General features: G+C 39.6%; 1 protein-coding gene across 3 annotated transcripts in view; it reads left to right on the top strand.

The window, feature by feature from the left end:
• Window positions 1-16,926, top strand: part of LOC138982350 (uncharacterized) — a 33,052-nt gene extending 16,126 nt beyond the window's left edge. Inside the window, exons 7-12 of one of the 3 annotated variants that reach the window (XR_011460852.1) lie at window positions 2,208-2,369; window positions 3,918-4,021; window positions 7,964-8,055; window positions 9,022-9,128; window positions 14,384-14,472; window positions 15,213-16,926. Coding sequence is in view for 2 of the 3 variants with exons in the window: in XM_070355601.1 (XP_070211702.1) it covers window positions 2,208-2,369; window positions 3,918-4,021; window positions 7,964-8,055; window positions 14,384-14,472; window positions 15,213-15,308 (543 nt within the window). In the remaining variant the exon portion in view is untranslated. Of the gene's footprint in view, window positions 1-2,207; window positions 2,370-3,917; window positions 4,022-7,963; window positions 8,056-9,021; window positions 9,129-14,331; window positions 14,473-15,212 lie in introns of those variants that run through there. The other 2 variants (XM_070355601.1, XM_070355602.1) reach the window with 2 other exon arrangements.
• Window positions 16,927-17,206: the final 280 nt, after the last annotated feature.

The raw sequence follows: 17,206 nt of genomic DNA, 5'->3' as shown, positions 1-17,206 counted from the left end.
AGGAACTCTCATGTAAAGTTTCATGAAGATCGGCCCGGTAGTTATCTCTGAATCGCTCTACACACACACACATACATACATACACCACGACCCTCATCTCGATTCCCTCTCTATGTTAAAACATTTAGTCAAAACTTGACTAAATGTAAAAATGAGTAATATTTTCACCATCGCTATTGCCAACACCATGACAACAGCAACAACTACATCAGTTAATACACATACTGCTGCTACATCGTACTACTGCCTTTACTCATTGTCTCCCAGGTACTGATATATCCGTACCCACTCATATCACTCTATCTGACCGGGGACGAATATATCCGCTCAGACTGTTAGCTTCAGTGGCTTCCTGTAATGTCGATCTAATGCCTGCATTCTAGCGTGTTGATGCAATTACTACACAGTTACTACAATTCTGAGTGACCTGCTGCAACACAGCTGGTTTCGGCTAAAAAAAAATGGGTCAACATAGCTGGGGTAGAAAGTGTTAAGCAACACCATTGTTAGACTGTTGAACAAAGAAACATACATGTGTTGAAATAATCATCAGACAAATAAAGTCAAGTGATCATTAGTAATCATCCTCCTAGCATGCTTCCCTCCCAACCACCATCACTCTGCCTTGATTTGTGGATAAAACGCACATGATTCTTCTTTGTGTGTAGAAAGATACTCTTCTTTTGAGAAAGGCATATTCTCATTACAAAAGAAGAAGGCCATGTTTTGGGAAACATGTGAAATGGCTTTAGAATCATTTCTGAATCTCTCTCAAGGCTAAATTGCTGACGCTAAGAAGGAAAGAAAAATATGGGTACATTATTTTACTTTTTTTCTTAGTCAAGTTTTGACTGGGAATCTAGAAAGGGGTCGTGATGTGTGTGTGTGTGTGTGCATGTGTGTGTCTGTGTGTAGATCGATTCCCGGGAAACTACTGGGCCGATCTTCAGGAAACTTTACATAAAAGTTTTTCCAGATTTCCCGAGATCATTTTCTTCTTTTTTCGATAAATATCTTTGATGACGTCATATTCGGCTTTTAGTGATTGTAGAGGCTTGATTAAAATTTTGGTCAAGCAATCTTCCACGAAGCCCGGACTATGGGATTGCATTTCAGCTTGGAAGCTTAAAATATAATTAATGAGTTTGGTCATCAAAAATAAAAAATTCTAATTGAAATAAAAATTTTAGTAATCGATCCAAAATGATATAATCTTTTTCTGTGTCATTTTCTGATTCCAAAAACATAATAGATATCAAATAACCAAAGGGAAGTAATCACTCTTTATGCATACGACAAGTGTAATGGAGTAAGCGAGAGTTGTACGGAACCTGTCTCCTGACACCTGAGAGAATAACAAGCATTGAAATGAACAAGCGAATTTCATCCTCATAAAAGGATGATCGCCACAAGCTCATATATGCTCATCATTCTCTAAGGCACTCCAACTAACACTTACATACACAGTCATACACAAGAACCAGCTTTTATTCTCGACCAGACATAGTCCTTAGATCAAGACTGGTTTTAAACAGAACAAACACACTGACACACACATTGTTACAGGGTCGCCTCGAAAGTATCAGTAAGAAGTATAATAGATATGTAATGCTTGGATTAAAAACAAGCTCAGAAAGTTTAAAAGAATAGAGAAAAGCGTACTCTCCTGTTAAGCGCAATACGCTACTGCGCTATACTGGTTTGTCACTTTCTGTACGCTTTTTTTGTGAACGTGTCAGCGGTTTCTTAAAGTTAAAATGTTTGGTTGAGAAAAAAATTCAGTCTGCATGTTAATTTCATTCCGTGAGTTCGACAGATTGACAAAATGTAGTAATTATGTTTCATGCGACTAATTGTTTTGATTTTCATGACTTTATTGTCCAATTGTTGGGAAATTGGGGTTGCTTCCTCCCAGTGGAAAACGAGCAGCAACAGAGTCGCGCTGCCCGGGTGTGTAAGTGTAATCAGCCACCGGCACTTCTGGCAGAATGACCGAGGTCTTTTATGTGCCACAGTGGTGACACAGGGGTGGGACATATATACGGTCTCTGAGTCTGCACATAAAGTTTTCCCTACAATGTATGTAAGGTATGTGTGCATTTTAAGTAGTAAAACTTAAAAGCAGTGCATGAAAGACATTTGAAGAGTTAAAGTGAAGTTCTTTGGTTTAGTGTATTTAGCAATCTGAAGAATATGTTTATTTCTAGGTGTATAACTGTCCAGGCCTGATTCATGGAGCCAAGCTGCAGAAAGGCTATGATTCGCACATGTCACCATGCAAGAAAGAACTGATCATCTTCAACTCGCACCACATTTTACCCTGCTATGTTGTACACTATACTTCAGCCAGTTCAGAATTCAAGTATAAGGTTTGTCTTTCTTTCAGCTTACTTTAAACAGCTTTGCATGGATTGTGTTTTTCGTGCTTTTTGGTCGTCAACACATTTTATGTATTTGTTTGGGTTTTCTTGTTTTTCAACGTTCATGGGCTGCAACTCCTACGCTCACTCATAGGCACAAGTGGGCTTTTATGTGTATGGTCGTTCTTTTCCCTGCCATTTAGGCATTCATACTCCGATTCCAGGAAAATCATACTGTGTGTTTTTGTGTTGCTATAAACCATGAACTCTGATATGGATTACAGGATCTTTTTTGTGCATACTTTGTCTTGTGCTTGCATGCACACATGAAGGGTGATAAGGCACAACTAGGTCTGCCCTAAGGCCAGCTTCCAAGGTGAAAAATGACAAAAAACGTGTTCAAATCTTTCTGCCATAGCATTTCAGAAACACTGCTGATCTTTCCCATTTTTGGCTCATTTATTCTTCAAGTGTGTCTGAGCGCTCAGACATAATTCTGTTAAGTGTAATAGAAAGTTTTGATATCTAAAAAAAAAAAATAAAAAAATATGTAACAAAAAACATGACAAACATGTATGATAATCATTACACAAATAACTCTTCATGCAAGACAGATACAGACATGAAGTTTTACACACTTATCACAAATTGAGCACTAAACAGTGTGCTATATTCACAAGAGTGTATTTTGGAGATTTTGTTGTTGTTGATATCCTGAAATTAGGACTTTTATGTGACTCTCATGGTGATGTTTAAAATTTGCTCTAATGTTCCAATAAAATAGCAAAATGTGCCTTTGTTATCAATTATGCAGCACACAAAATTTTATTTGATTTCATCAAATAGTTTTTTTTAGATGTGTGGAACATAGTGACGGTATGTGTGTAAAACGTGTTTTCGAGAAAAACGAGTTTGAAGTTTTAGATAACTTTAATATGACTGTGTTGTGCACGAGTTAGATGAGAATGCCTAATTTATTTATTTTTCAATGAAAATAAGTCTTTCTACCGAGTTCGGCTGTCGAATCAAGCTTGTAAATTCGGTTTCGCTGAGCACAGTGGTCTTTGAATGAATCGTCTGCTACATTCCAAACTGAAGAAATGTACTGTCAAAGATTATGAATATTTAATGAGCCACAAGGCATTTTTTTATGCACATTTAATTAAAATTAAAATATTTAGGTTATTTTTTGCCCAAAAACTATTGCATAGTGTGATAGTTGAGTGGTTTAGGTACTTAACACCGCAAACAACCCAAATAAAAAAAAAATGTAAAAAAAATTAATTTTTCACCTTGGAAGCTGGCCTTAAGTTAAACTGGGACATCAGAAAAATCTTCACCCTTAACCCATCGACCCGGGATTCAAGCCCTGGACCATCCACAGGTGGGCCAACGTCCTAACCACTAGGCTGCACGCCATCATTTGGATGTTTAAACTCTGGGACTGTGTGTATGTATAGAACGTGTGTGAGTGAGTGAGTGAGTGAGTGTGTGTCTGTGTGTCTTTGTTTGTATCAATTGTTGTGATTTTAATTTACACTCAATCTCTTGTTTCAGAAATTCACACGTGAGACGAAAAGGAAGTATGCAAAAGCATTTGAGACAAGCTCTGAGGAACTAAAGAAAAAACGAACAAAAGCTTTTAAAGCTCCCAAGTCAAAGTAAGATGAAAAAGACATTTTACTCTGTGTGTGTGTGTGTGTGTGTGTGTGTGTGTGTGTGTGTGTGTGTGTGTGTGTGATCTGTTGTGTTTCTTGATTTGAATCTTTTTTAATAGCACAGTCCTTCCCATGAAAACAATTTGGCTCGCTACCTCAAATTTGCCCGATTTTTACATGGGATAAGACTATCCCTCCTCTACCCTACGCCTACCCTCTCGCTCTCACCCCCATAGCTGCCAACCCTCCCGATTTTTTCGGGAATCTCCCGATGTTTGAAATCCATCACGAAATCCGGAAATTTGTTCGATTTTCCCGAAAAGGACATTTTCTATAATAATTTGTGAAAGCAGCCTCTTTTTTGGGGACGAAACCGGTGAAAAGACGCTCTGGTTAACCGAGACCAGCCAAGTCGATGTGCTTCTGTAAGGAAAATAAGTTGTGCTTCTTACTGATTTTGGACTTCTAAAATGCCGCCGAAAACAACAGCAAAAGATCAAAAACCAAAAGCTAAAGTGAGGATTTTACCACAGTATAAGACGAACTATGACTTCATCGACAAGTCAGACAAGGGCCTTCTACGGCACCCGGACCCCCACAGGAATTTCATAGTCATAAGATGTCTTGTTCCTTTGCATGTGTGTAATGTCTGGATGAGGATGTGGCCGTAGAACAAGCTATGGATTCGTACAACAATAATATTGAGACCACACCGGTTCCATGTTGGGCTGAAGTACAAGTGTATTTATTCTCCTCTATTCGACAAGAGCTCCGAAAGGGCAACAATCAAACATGGTAATTAACACAGACAAGGAGTTGTCTCCCATAGACCATCAGCTTAAGATAAGGTAAGATAAAGATAAGAAAACTGTAATGTCCATTTTCATTTTACATAAACATGGAAATTTGTCTTTTAGCACCACATCGCATTTCTAATAGCACAAACACACGATCATAAAGCATATTTGAACATAAGTTCACTACTAAAAAATCAACTTGTCACATGAGCATTTAAACAATGAGCATAATAGCTTATCGTTGCATAAGGTTGGCAAGCCATGCACCCCTCTCTCCCTCCCCCTACCCTGCTCCGAGGGCAGTCCTTCAATTGTCAAGGCAAAGGATAAGATGGTGTCAGCCGAATGCCAATATGTTTTGCAATTGTCACAACCAAAGTGCATGCCATAGTGAAGACCTGCAGGGGAGATGTTAGGCAATGAGATTGAGCAGCGGCCCAAGACATACTTTGCAAATACCACTGACTTACCACACATGATACGCTCAGTGTCAGTAAGAAGCGACCATTTCATTTTTTTTTTGTCCGGGGTCCTGCAGCTAATACAAAAAGATGAGGAAGGTAGACCTTTCTCACCTCTGTTATGGTCGGCTGTGCGGCTAACTGTGGCACACCAGTACATGTCAATAACTATTCTGAGAGCAATAAATACTACCATAATCGTCATCTACCGGTACATTACAGGCTTTTTTGTAGAAAAAGAGAAACAATTAATGTTCCAACTATGGTTTTCGCCCATAGGAGCATACAACGTAAAAACAATTGGCAGGGCCGCCATGTCCTTCCTGGTTGTGTCATGAGGTGAAACGCAAGTGCCCGTCGTCTCCGTTCGTGTCATCTCTGTTACCATCATGTGTGCCCGTCAAATGGTTGTGTGATGTGTCTAGTGTGTTGGCGAAGTGTTTTGTGCTTGTCACCTCTCGCTTTCAGCCCTCACCGCTGGCTAGCACCGTCCTCTTCAGGACAACGCGAAAAGAGAGCAGCTTGCGTCAGTCTCTCCTGCCAGTACATAACCTCTCCACAGCAAGCCCTTTGTAGTGCCTCCATCGTGGCGACAGGCGTGAACTGGGTACTGAAAGGCCCCAGGCTGAACTACAAGGACTCGGAGGAGGTTGGCCCCTAGACGTGTGGCATGCAGGCCCACCGGCGTGTGGATAAGCCCTGGTGCCCACGAACCAACCCCCAACTATGGGTTAAATAGCCGGGCAGGACAGGCTCGTCAACCCTGGAAGGCAGCTGTCCTAGGAGAAGATCACTCCAAAATTAAAACGAGGGCAGAGGAGGCTCACTATCCCTGCAAGGAAACTCCTCTAGGAGAAGGACCACTCCAAATTTAAACCCACGTAGTCCCCCGAAGACGGAAGACATCGGCCATTAGGCGGGGAGCAGACCGGATGTCTACGCTTACTACGACAAATGATTGTGTCTAGGTCGAAACCATCATGTGTCTTGAAGACACACATACATAGTACGACTGTACAGCTTTTTCTAAATCCTGACTGGCACCCATTATTCTTTGTTGATGAACGATAAAGCTACACAAAAACACAAATATTGAACAAAAAAGCCACAAATACTATTTCGGAACTTTTCGAAATATATACTGGTCACTTCTTATTGACATTGGGTGGATAGTTTGTCCGTGATGCGTGACTAATGAGGGGCACGTTCTGGGTATTACGAACTTTGACACTAACTGGTACAAAGATGAAAGTTGATATTTACCCTTTCTTGGTAGGTCGGTGGTCAGAAAGAGGGAAATGTCACCATAAGAGGTCATTACAGTGTGAAAGGCATCCATGCCCAGAAAACTGGTTGAAAAACAGGGGTAGCCGTTACAGCAGTCCCTGCAATGTACGGCCCCCGGCGTGAGCGGACCTGTCATGTACGGACACATTTGCTTAGCACGGAGTGTTTTTTAACGATAATTGCACCCTCTTAAGGCAATGTGAGGCACTAAAATTACCAAAAACAAACTTGGAGAATACATGGAATAACTTAGTTTTCTGGGTAGTTATTGAAGTGACATAAAAAGAAAAGAAAAATTTGCAAATTCTCAAGGACATGAGAAACTGGGATAAAAAGCGCCATATTGGTTTTCTAGGAAACGGTTTTTACATCAGAAATGAATAATATTTGGCACACAGATACACATGACTTATATCTACAATTATATAGAACGATTTTTTGACAAAAGACTACAGTTGAATTTTAATTAATTTTTGTAATAAGGATTAATGAATATGCGGTTAGAAATTATTAGCAGACACCTGCAAAATGTGGACACGGACACTCTTTTTCGGTCCGAACTGTAGGTTATACCAGCAATGTGCGGACAGAATGATCATCAAATTTTCACCGCAACCAAAACGGAAAATAACAGAGCAGTATGTCTAGTCCGGCGCTTGGTACAAAGGTCTCAGCAGTGAGAAATGGGGGAGTGATGTGAGTCGTGTTAACTTGAGTGCACGCGTACCCAATAGGACCAATAGGAGGGGCAGTGGGGTACGGCGCTTTGGTTTTCAGTCTTTGCTTTCTTGCATTCGGTGAAGAATATGCCAACACAAAATTGCTCGATGCTCTTCGTTTTCTTGTCTGCCGGACATAAACAATAAAGCCTCAGGCCCTCAGAGAGTTAAAATCCACAGCACTCAGTTTCGCGTGTCACGTTAAAACTTCGATCAATGCAGGTGTGGTGGTAAAAGATAGCTCTGCTGTGTCCCATTGGGTTACCTCATCTAGGAACCGGTCAGTTTTCAAATGTCAGTGTCAAAAGTTAGACAATGACGCTTGGTTCCTTTTTTCCCAGTGAACTAGCGCAGGTGACCTTGTAGTAAGGGTCGTTATGCTCACAGACAGTGGCTAGAGGTGAGGGGGGGGGGGGAGGGGGGCCGGGAGAGAGGGGGGGGGGTTGTGATCAGCCACCTGCAATGTACGGACAGGTTTACAATGGCCCAAGGGTGTCCGTTCATGAGAGGGACAGTCTGCTGTATTAGTAGGGGTCGTTATGGGAGGTTCCACTGTACTTATCAAGGTGTAGATATGTTTTAGGTGTATGTTTGCTTTGTTTTTGCTGTTTGAAAGACTTCTCTTCTCTAACGACTTAAATTCATGTCAGTCCATGACCAACATTTTTGTTTTGAACACAGTGTGCTGAATGGCTTGACGGTGAAGTACATTGGTCCAAAATCAGAGGAAACTGAGTTCTACAAACTGGTGATGAAACATATGGGGACTAAAGGTAAGACTTTGGCATGTATGTGCCTGTAAACTAGTTGGGAATAGTGTTAACCTGTATTTTTCCTACATTCAATGTAGGTAAACTGCTCAAGCATTTGCTGATCTTCATTCAAATTTGTGTAACTTACAAGATAGTGACAGACTTAATTTTCATGTGAAAGGTATTGTCCAGTTTTTGTTAGATTAAGGAACAATGTTTGGTAAATGCAATTTCTCAGTACTTAATTGCCATTGCCAAAATCGATCAGTTTTTATCTTTTAATGCAAGAAGTAAGAAGACATCAGCTTGGGAAAAAATGCCCAATGTACATTGTATTCAAATCTCTCACAGTACGACTTTTCATTTTCCATGGCTACATTTTTAACTATGAAAGTTATTTTGACACATTCATGACCAAAAGCATTAAATGACAAAATAGATCAAAGGACAGCAACTTCAGACGTCCATATCTTGCAAGTTATTTGGTGTACAAAGTTTCAATGTCATCAACATTCAGATCAAATATTCTTATTCTGCATTATTGGGCTGTGACTCCCACATACTCTTGTAGGGACGAGTGGGCTTTTACGTGTATGGCCGTTTCCCGTCGCCATTAAGGCAGTCAGACTCATTCTAATTCCGGGGAATGCATGCTTGGTATTTTTGTGTTTCTACAACTCACCAAACTCTGACATGAATTATAGGATCTTATTCGTGAATACTTGGTCTTGTGCTTGCGTGTACACACAAAGGTGGATAAAGCAGATCTGCACATCAGTTGACCAGGGAGATCGCAAAAATCTCCACCTTTAACCCACCAGGTGCAGTCGGGATTGGTAAAATATATACAGGCAATCATTTAGAAAGAAAACAAGTCGCCACAGTATGTTAGGGTGGGGGGGCAATCAGTTTCAGACACAATCTGCACAAACACAGGGGCACCACAAGGCATAGTACTCTCACCTTTTCTTTTTTCTCTCTACACAGCAGATTTTAGAAGTTCTAGTGACTCCTGCCCCATGACCAAGTTTGCTGACGACACTGGACTGACCGGACTGCTGACTGATGACGACGACTCTGACTACAGGCAGGAGGTAGATTAGGTTTGTGGGGTGGTGTGAAAACAACTATTTAGAGCTTAATGTGGGGAAGACAAAGGAAATGATAATGGACAACAGGAGGGGGGAACATGTACACAGGGAGATAGTGATCAAGGGGGAGGTCGTAGAGAAGGTAGAGCAGTACAAGTATTTGGGGGTGATTATAGACAATAAGTTGACATGGAAACCAAACTCTGATGCCCTTGTGAAGAAACTCCACTCTCGCCTGTACTTTTTGAGAAAACTCAGGTCTTTTAACATCAGACAAGAAATCCTTCAGATGTTTTACACTTCAACGTGCAATAGTGTGTTGTACTTTGGCTCCGTGTGTTGGGGTGGCAACATCAACAAGCAAGACAGGGATAGATTAGATAAATTCATCAGGAAAGCAAGTGGGGTGGTTGGGAGGAAGCAGGACAATTTCACATCAACACATGAACGACGACTGACTGACAAGGTACAGAAGATTTTGGCTGACGACTCGCACCCACTCAGACCGGAATTTGACAGTAGACGGACAGACAGGCGCAACAGATTCAGACAACCAACCGCAAGATCCACACGCTACAGAAATTCGTTCATTCCATCTGCAATTCACATCTTCAATTCTCAGGTGGGGCGGTAGATGCTGGTGTTGTCGCTCTGATGCACGGGGTCAGTGTTCTGTATTGTTCCAGTATTGTTGATTTTGTTTGCATGATTATATACTCTTATTCTACTCTCTTAGACAATATGTGATAACCGGCAAGGTGCTGACTTTCGTTTGTGCATTGTTGATGGTGAATGCATGTTAATTTATTTTTAATATACTTTCTTATGTGATAACCAATGTGCTGTATTTTCTCAGTTTTGCTGATGTTATACGCTTGGTACATATATTTACTCATTTTCCTTAAATAACATGTGATAACATTACTTCATAGCTAAGCACATGATTTTACCTATGGCACAACACAAATCTCTAGCCTTCCTCTCTGAGATGCGTTTGAAGACAGACTGTTAAAAGAGAATAAATGTATGTACATAATTATGATAGAATAATGATGTATGAATTGAAGAAATGTATAAGAACACAAGAATGTATGAATGACAAAGAACAAATGTTTATTTTTGAATGTTTTATGTATGTTTTATTACGGACACAAAAGTTCAGCAATGCAATTTCTCTTTTAGAGATTAATAAAGTTTATTGTATTGTATTGTATTGTATTGTATTGTAAGTCGCGTAAGGCGAAAATACAACATTTAGTCAAGCTGTGGAACTCACAGAATGAAACTGAACGTAGTCCGCCGCTAGTGCAAAAGGCAGTGAAAGTGACGAGCCTGTTTGGCGCGGTAGCGATTGCGCTGTGCTTCATAGCACGCTTTACTGTACCTCTCTTCGTTTTAACTTTCTGAGCGTGTTTTTAATCCAAACATATCATATCTATATGTTTTTGGAATCAGGAACCGACAAGGAATAAGATGAAATAGTTTTTAAAACGATTTCGGAAATTTAATTTTGATCATAATTTTTATATTTTTAATTTTCAGAGCTTGTTTTTAATCCAAATATAACATATGTATATGTTTTTGGAATCAGAAAATGACGAAGAATAAGATGAAATTGTTTTTGGATCGTTTAATAAAAAAATAATGTTAATTACAAGTTTCCGATTTTTAATGACCAAACTCACTCATTAGTTTTTAAGCCACCAAGCTGAAATGCAATACCAAACCCCGGGCTTCGTCGAAGATTGCTTTGCCAAAATTTCAATCAATTTGATTGAAAAATGAGGATGTGACAGTGCCGCCTCAACTTTTTACAAAAAGCTGGATATGACGTCATCAAAGGTATTTATCGACAAAATGAAAAAAACGTCCGGGGATATCATACCCAGGAACTCTCATGTCAAATTTCATAAAGATCGGCCCAGTAGTTTAGTCTGAATCGCTCTACACACACACACAGACAGACAGACACACACACACACACACATACACCACGACCCTCGTCTCGATTCCCCCCTCTATGTTAAAACATTTAGTCAAAACTTGACTAAATGTAATAAATTGGCAATATACACTTCCATACATACAAACAAAAAGAAAAGAAAATAGGTTTAACAAAATCAGGTAAGAAATCAGACAGATAATATGTATACATTAAGCGAACAACGATAATATACAGCCGAAATAAATTGGCAATACCATTATGCCATGCATCTTTTATAAAGACACAAAACAAAACAAAAGCATGTATTACATACATATACATACCAATAAAGAAACTAGATGTAACGCTAACATACTAAAATCATAACATGGGCTACAAATCTTGCTAGCTTCATTAGTTTTATCTTAATTTACAATTCATTAACTGTTCACATTTTAAACAATTTGGGTGAGATCGGTAATAGGGACTAATTAATTTTCTTCTTTCAGACACTATACTTTCGTCGGTACAAATGAACAAATAGTGAAACTCATCACCTAATTCATTTTTATCGCACATATCACACAATCTTTCATTTCTAGGGGCATTACAAAATCTGTGCTGATGTACATGTATTGGCAACTTATGATTGCTTGTTCTAAATGTTGCTAATTTAACTTGGAATTTCCCAGGCAACCAAAGCAAATACCTTTCCAGACAAAAATCCTTTTTATACATTCTGTAATTAACACAAGCTGTTGGCATTCACGTCAGTGTTCCATTCCTGCAGGAATTGATCTCTTAGCCTTTGTTTTACAACGTTTTTAAAACCTGAGACGCCAAGACTCTGAGTTGTCCATAAATATGATAGACCCAACTTATTTAACATAGTATTGACATGCGACAACCAGGGCAATTTAACGTTTTGTACATGGTACAACCTCAAATGTAGTTTTAACATTAAACAAGACATCTTATTCGCACCATCGTTCATTTCTTTCATCAGTTTATACCAATAAACCAGTAACTGACATTGTACCTCAATTCTAATTGGGTAACGACCAAGCTCTCCGTAAACCATACAAGTGGGTGTAGTTTTATATACATCAAGAAGCATTTTTAAAAATCGCAATTGAAACCTTGACAATATGTCTAATGAATCATATCCCCACACCTCATTTTTTCCCGAAAAGCGTATTGCCTTTCGGTGTTTATTTTCCCTACAAAATAGCAATATGTGACTAAATTAAACCCCTTTGGTGCAATTGCCCTGAGACGCCAAGAACATCTAAGAAATCAAAACACACAGAAAACTGATAAGAGCGAAACACAACACAGTCATGGCCTTAACTGTTTTCTTACAATCACTCATGGAGTTGGGTAATAAGATGAGAGAGAAAAAAATATAATACGTGAAGAAACACAAGTCGCGTAAGGCGAAATTACTACATTTAGTTAAGCTGTGGAACTCACAGAATGAAATTGAACGTAGTCCGCCGCTAGTGCAAAAGGCAGTGAAAGTGACGAGCCTGTTTGGCGCGGTAGCGGTTGCGCTGTGCTTCATAGCACGCTTTACTGTACCTCTCTTCGTTTTAACTTTCTGAACGTGTTTTTAATCCAAACATATCATATCTATATGTTTTGGGAATCAGGAACCGACAAGGAATAAGACGAAAGTGTTTTTAAATTGATTTCGAAAATTTAATTTTGATCATAATTTTTAATTTTTTTAATTTTCAGAGCTTGTTTTTAATCTAAATATAACATATTTATATGTTTTTGGAATCAGAAAATGGTGAAAAATGAGATGAACGTAAATTTGGATTAATTATTTTTTAAGCCACCAAGCTGAAATGCAATACCGAAGTCCGGCCTTCGTCGAAGATTGCTTGGCCAAAATTTCAATCAATTTGATTGAAAAATGAGGGTGTGACAGTGCCGCCTCAACTTTTACAAAAAGCCGGATATGACGTCATCAAAGACATTTATCGAAAAAATGAAAACAATTGTCCGGAGATATCATACCCAGGAACTCTCATGTCAAATTTCATAAAGATCGGTCCAGTAGTTTACTCTGAATCGCTCTACAAACACACACGCACACACGCACACACGCACACACACACACACGCACGCACATACACACATACACCATGACCCTCGTCTCGATTCCCCCTCTATGTTAAAACATTTAGTCAAAACTTGACTAAATGTAACAAGTCGCGTAAGGCGAAAATACAACATTTAGTCAAGTAGCTGTCGAACTCACAGAATGAAACTGAACGCAATGCAACGCAGCAAGACCGTATACTCGTAGCATCGTCAGTGCACCGCTCACGGCAAAGGCAGTGAAATTGACAAGAAGAGCGGGGGAGTAGTTGCGCTGAGAAGGATAGCACGCTCTTCTGTACCTCTCTTTGTTTTAACTTTCTGAGCGTGTTTTTAATCCAAACATATCATATCTATATGTTTTCGGAATCAGGAGCCGACAAGGAATAAGATGAAAGTGTTTTTGAATTGATTTCGAAAATTTAATTTTGATAATAATTTTTATATATTTAATTTTCAGAGCTTGTTTTTAATCCAAATATAACATATTTATATGTTTTTGGAATCAGCAAATGATGGAGAATAAGATGAACGTAAATTTGGATTGTTTTATAAAAAATTTTTTTTTTTTACAATTTTCAGATTTTTAATGACCAAAGTCATTAATTAATTTTTAAGCCACCAAGCTGAAATGCAATACCGAAGTCCGGGCGTCGTCGAACATTACTTGACCAAAATTTCAACAAATTTGGTTGAAAAATGAGGGCGTGACAGTGCCGCCTCAACTTTCACGAAAAGCCGGATATGACGTCATCAAGGACATTTATCAAAAAAATGAAAAAAAACGTCTGGGGATTTCATACCCAGGAACTCTCATGTCAAATTTCATAAAGATCGGTCCAGTAGTTTAGTCTGAATCGCTCTACACACACACACAGACAGACACACACACACACACACACACACACGCACGCACGCACGCACATACACCACGGCCCTCGTCTCGATTCCCCCTCTACGTTAAAACATTTAGTCAAAACTTGACTAAATGTAAAAAAGTGTACCTACCTACTGAAAGTGATGATTTCTGAAGATTTGAGGTGCCGTCTAAGGGGAATGATTTTGTGCATTTGGAGAGAAGGTATTTTTTTATTTGCTCTTATGCTATTTTCTGCTTGCTTTTGCTTTGTTTAATATTGTTTTGGTCATTCCATCTGTCTGTCTGGTTTCCAGAGAGAGAGTGTTAACTACTAATGCGCTGATGATGATATGTGACACTGTGCAGCTGCAAACTACAATACGAACAACCTGATTGTGGCTCACAAAGCAAGGAATGAGAAGAACAAAGTGGTACAGTCGGCAATGGAACAGGATGTAAGTACCACCCAAGGTTTTCGCTTTGGAAAGGTGAATAATATAGAAACAAAAGTTTGTCAAGGATCCTTAAGGGTGGTCGTTATGGGCAGGTGGTCGTTATCAAAAGGTGGTTGCCAGGGTAGGTTTGAGTGTATTTGTAGTGTGGCTGTGTTTAAGGGAACGTTGTGTTGTTGCATACAATGTTAGTTAAGACTCCAAAGAAACTCACTGATGAAAAAATGTGAAACATTGTTCAGTTTTAGTCACCATTTTGAAACCTGTCGTTCCAAAACGTCATTTTTGAGGGTACATGTACCTTGTGGTCAAGGACCTGTGACGTCATACCTTAATATTGCTCAAATCTAATAAACCCATTTTTAAGCAGAAGAAAGGCATATCTTCAAATACACCTATGTTTCGGACCAAAACACAGCCGTTCAAATAATATCCATAACTTTTTGTGTTCAGTGTATGTAGAGTGCAGTGATGGTGCTTTGGGAATATTCTGACAGAAAGTATGTAGTGTAAATTAACAATAACTTCAATACGTATAAGTTACACCTCCGATCATCCATGCTATCTCATGGTATCTCGTCGAGACAGGGTCAATGAATATGATGGCGTCACTCGAGGCTCAGTGATAATGACAGTAAGAACATAGCTCATGCAGCTGTGCTCCATCTTTAAAAGAAAAGTATAAAAGAACTAAGTTATATGTTTCTGACGAGCATGTGATAAATCACATTTGTGTCCTACAGGTCCCTGTGGTAACAGAGGAGTACCTCTTTGACTGCATCCTGCAGAAGAAACAACTGGAGCAGGAACCATACCTTCATGAATTGTATGGTTCATGAAAGTTACCTCACAACTGTTGATCCACCTGTTCATCACTGCCACCCATTTCATCAGCCATTCAGTACAGTTCAAAGCAAATGAAGTCAAAGAAAGGCCTGACAGCATCAGAGTAAAAGATACAATTTCTTTGCCATTTGTTTACATTGTCGATCTGACTACAATGCATCATCTAATTTTACTGAAGAGCTTCACTTGTCACTTACAGAAAAGGCAACATTACAGAAAGGAAGAACTGGTAGGACTCCGACTGCCAGTTTTGATTGCCCCGCTATATGTGTGATGAAACATCCACGGTACTAATATTCACAAAATTCACAATATGATGACAACATTTCTATTGTGATGGCAGGTAAATTAATGTGGTTATATGTTTTGAACAAATCATGTTCTTTTATTGAGTGTGTAGGTCTAGCAACTATTCTCCAAAATACAAGTTGTGAAATCCTTTGCTTTTAATTTATTGATGAGAAGAGCCATCAGAACTTGCATAAATGGGAAAAAAGAAAGGCACGCTGCATCATGACTCTCTAGGACAATATCTCTACCTGAAGTGCCCAGTGTCTGAAATGCTTCACATCTGGGTCATTCTCAGATTATGGTCCCTAAGGGGGGTGACCTACTTCAAGAAAGAAATACTACCATCATTTTTCTTCAAAGCAAGAATAATATGTTGCATTTGTTGCGAGTTATGTGGAGGGGTCACGACCCCCGGTTCTTTTTAGACTTGTATTTACATGCTGACTTCACCAGCAGTTCCGGCATTATAGACTGTTACTAACTGGTGAATTCATATGACTTCTGGTTGCAGTGCTTGCAGCATCACAATGATTGTGCCGTACAAACATGCATTGCAATTGAGTGCATGTGGTGTGCTCTGCTTCCACTACAGCGAGAGTGAAAAAAGTGCATTTAAAACTTACCATTGTATTTGTAAGCATTGATGCAGTCTTGTTGTGTAGAAATGTATTGTTGTTATTGACATAGTCATGATATCAATAGACACAAAGACAACTTCTTTTTTTACACTGGATATTTTCATTTAAAAGCTATGTTTTATAAATTTGCACTGAAAATCAGGACTGCGTGAATTTAAGCCAAGAGTTATACTTAAAACATATGAATAAAGAAAAGTAATGTCTTGCTTTGATTTAAGCTCAATTCGTTCTATATTTTACCTCCAATCTGTTTTTAAGATACTATAGACGTTGCGGGGAAGACAGGATCGACAACGACGACGGAACCAAGACAGGTGTGTTGTCGTTCAGCGTCATCGTGCGTACCCACACTAGTGGCGTTTGCGGGGAGAACAGGCACCAGTGGCCAAAAGAAGAAAACTCCTGGACGCCCGAACGAAGGGTTTTGATACGACGTGTAGAGACGAAGCCCCTCGGGGCATGTTTTGGGTGGTGGGGAACACGCATTTCAGTGATATGAATTACTCGTCTTGCACCTGGGTCTTCAAGGTCTGTGACCGTATAGAAAAACAGCTGTTGCGTTAGCCCATCGGTAGCTGAGCTGGGTATATTGGGTATATTATGTATATCGTGTGTGTGTGAGTGAGTGTGTTTGTGTGTGTGTGTGCGCACGCTTGAGCGCACGCGCATGTGTGTGTGTGTGTGTGTGAAAAAAAGAGTTGTGTCCCCCCCCCCTGACACACACACACACACACACACAGAGGTTTGCTCCCGCTTAAGCATGGAAAGCATATAACTCATGCAGCACGTGGAGGTTCAAACCTTTGCTCTGGGACGCCCCTCTCTGCTGTGGTTAAACAAAATAACACAAACCAGTGCCATGCCTGTGATGGGGGAGGGGGAGTGGGCGGAGTGTATGTGTGCGAGTGCCTGCTTGCCTGTGTGTGTGGGCGTTACTGCGTGGCGTGTGAAATTGTGTGTCT

Source organism: Littorina saxatilis, linkage group LG12, assembly GCF_037325665.1.
Source record: "Littorina saxatilis isolate snail1 linkage group LG12, US_GU_Lsax_2.0, whole genome shotgun sequence".
Lineage (NCBI taxonomy): Eukaryota > Metazoa > Mollusca > Gastropoda > Littorinimorpha > Littorinidae > Littorina > Littorina saxatilis.
This window is presented reverse-complemented; position numbering and strand designations above follow the sequence as displayed.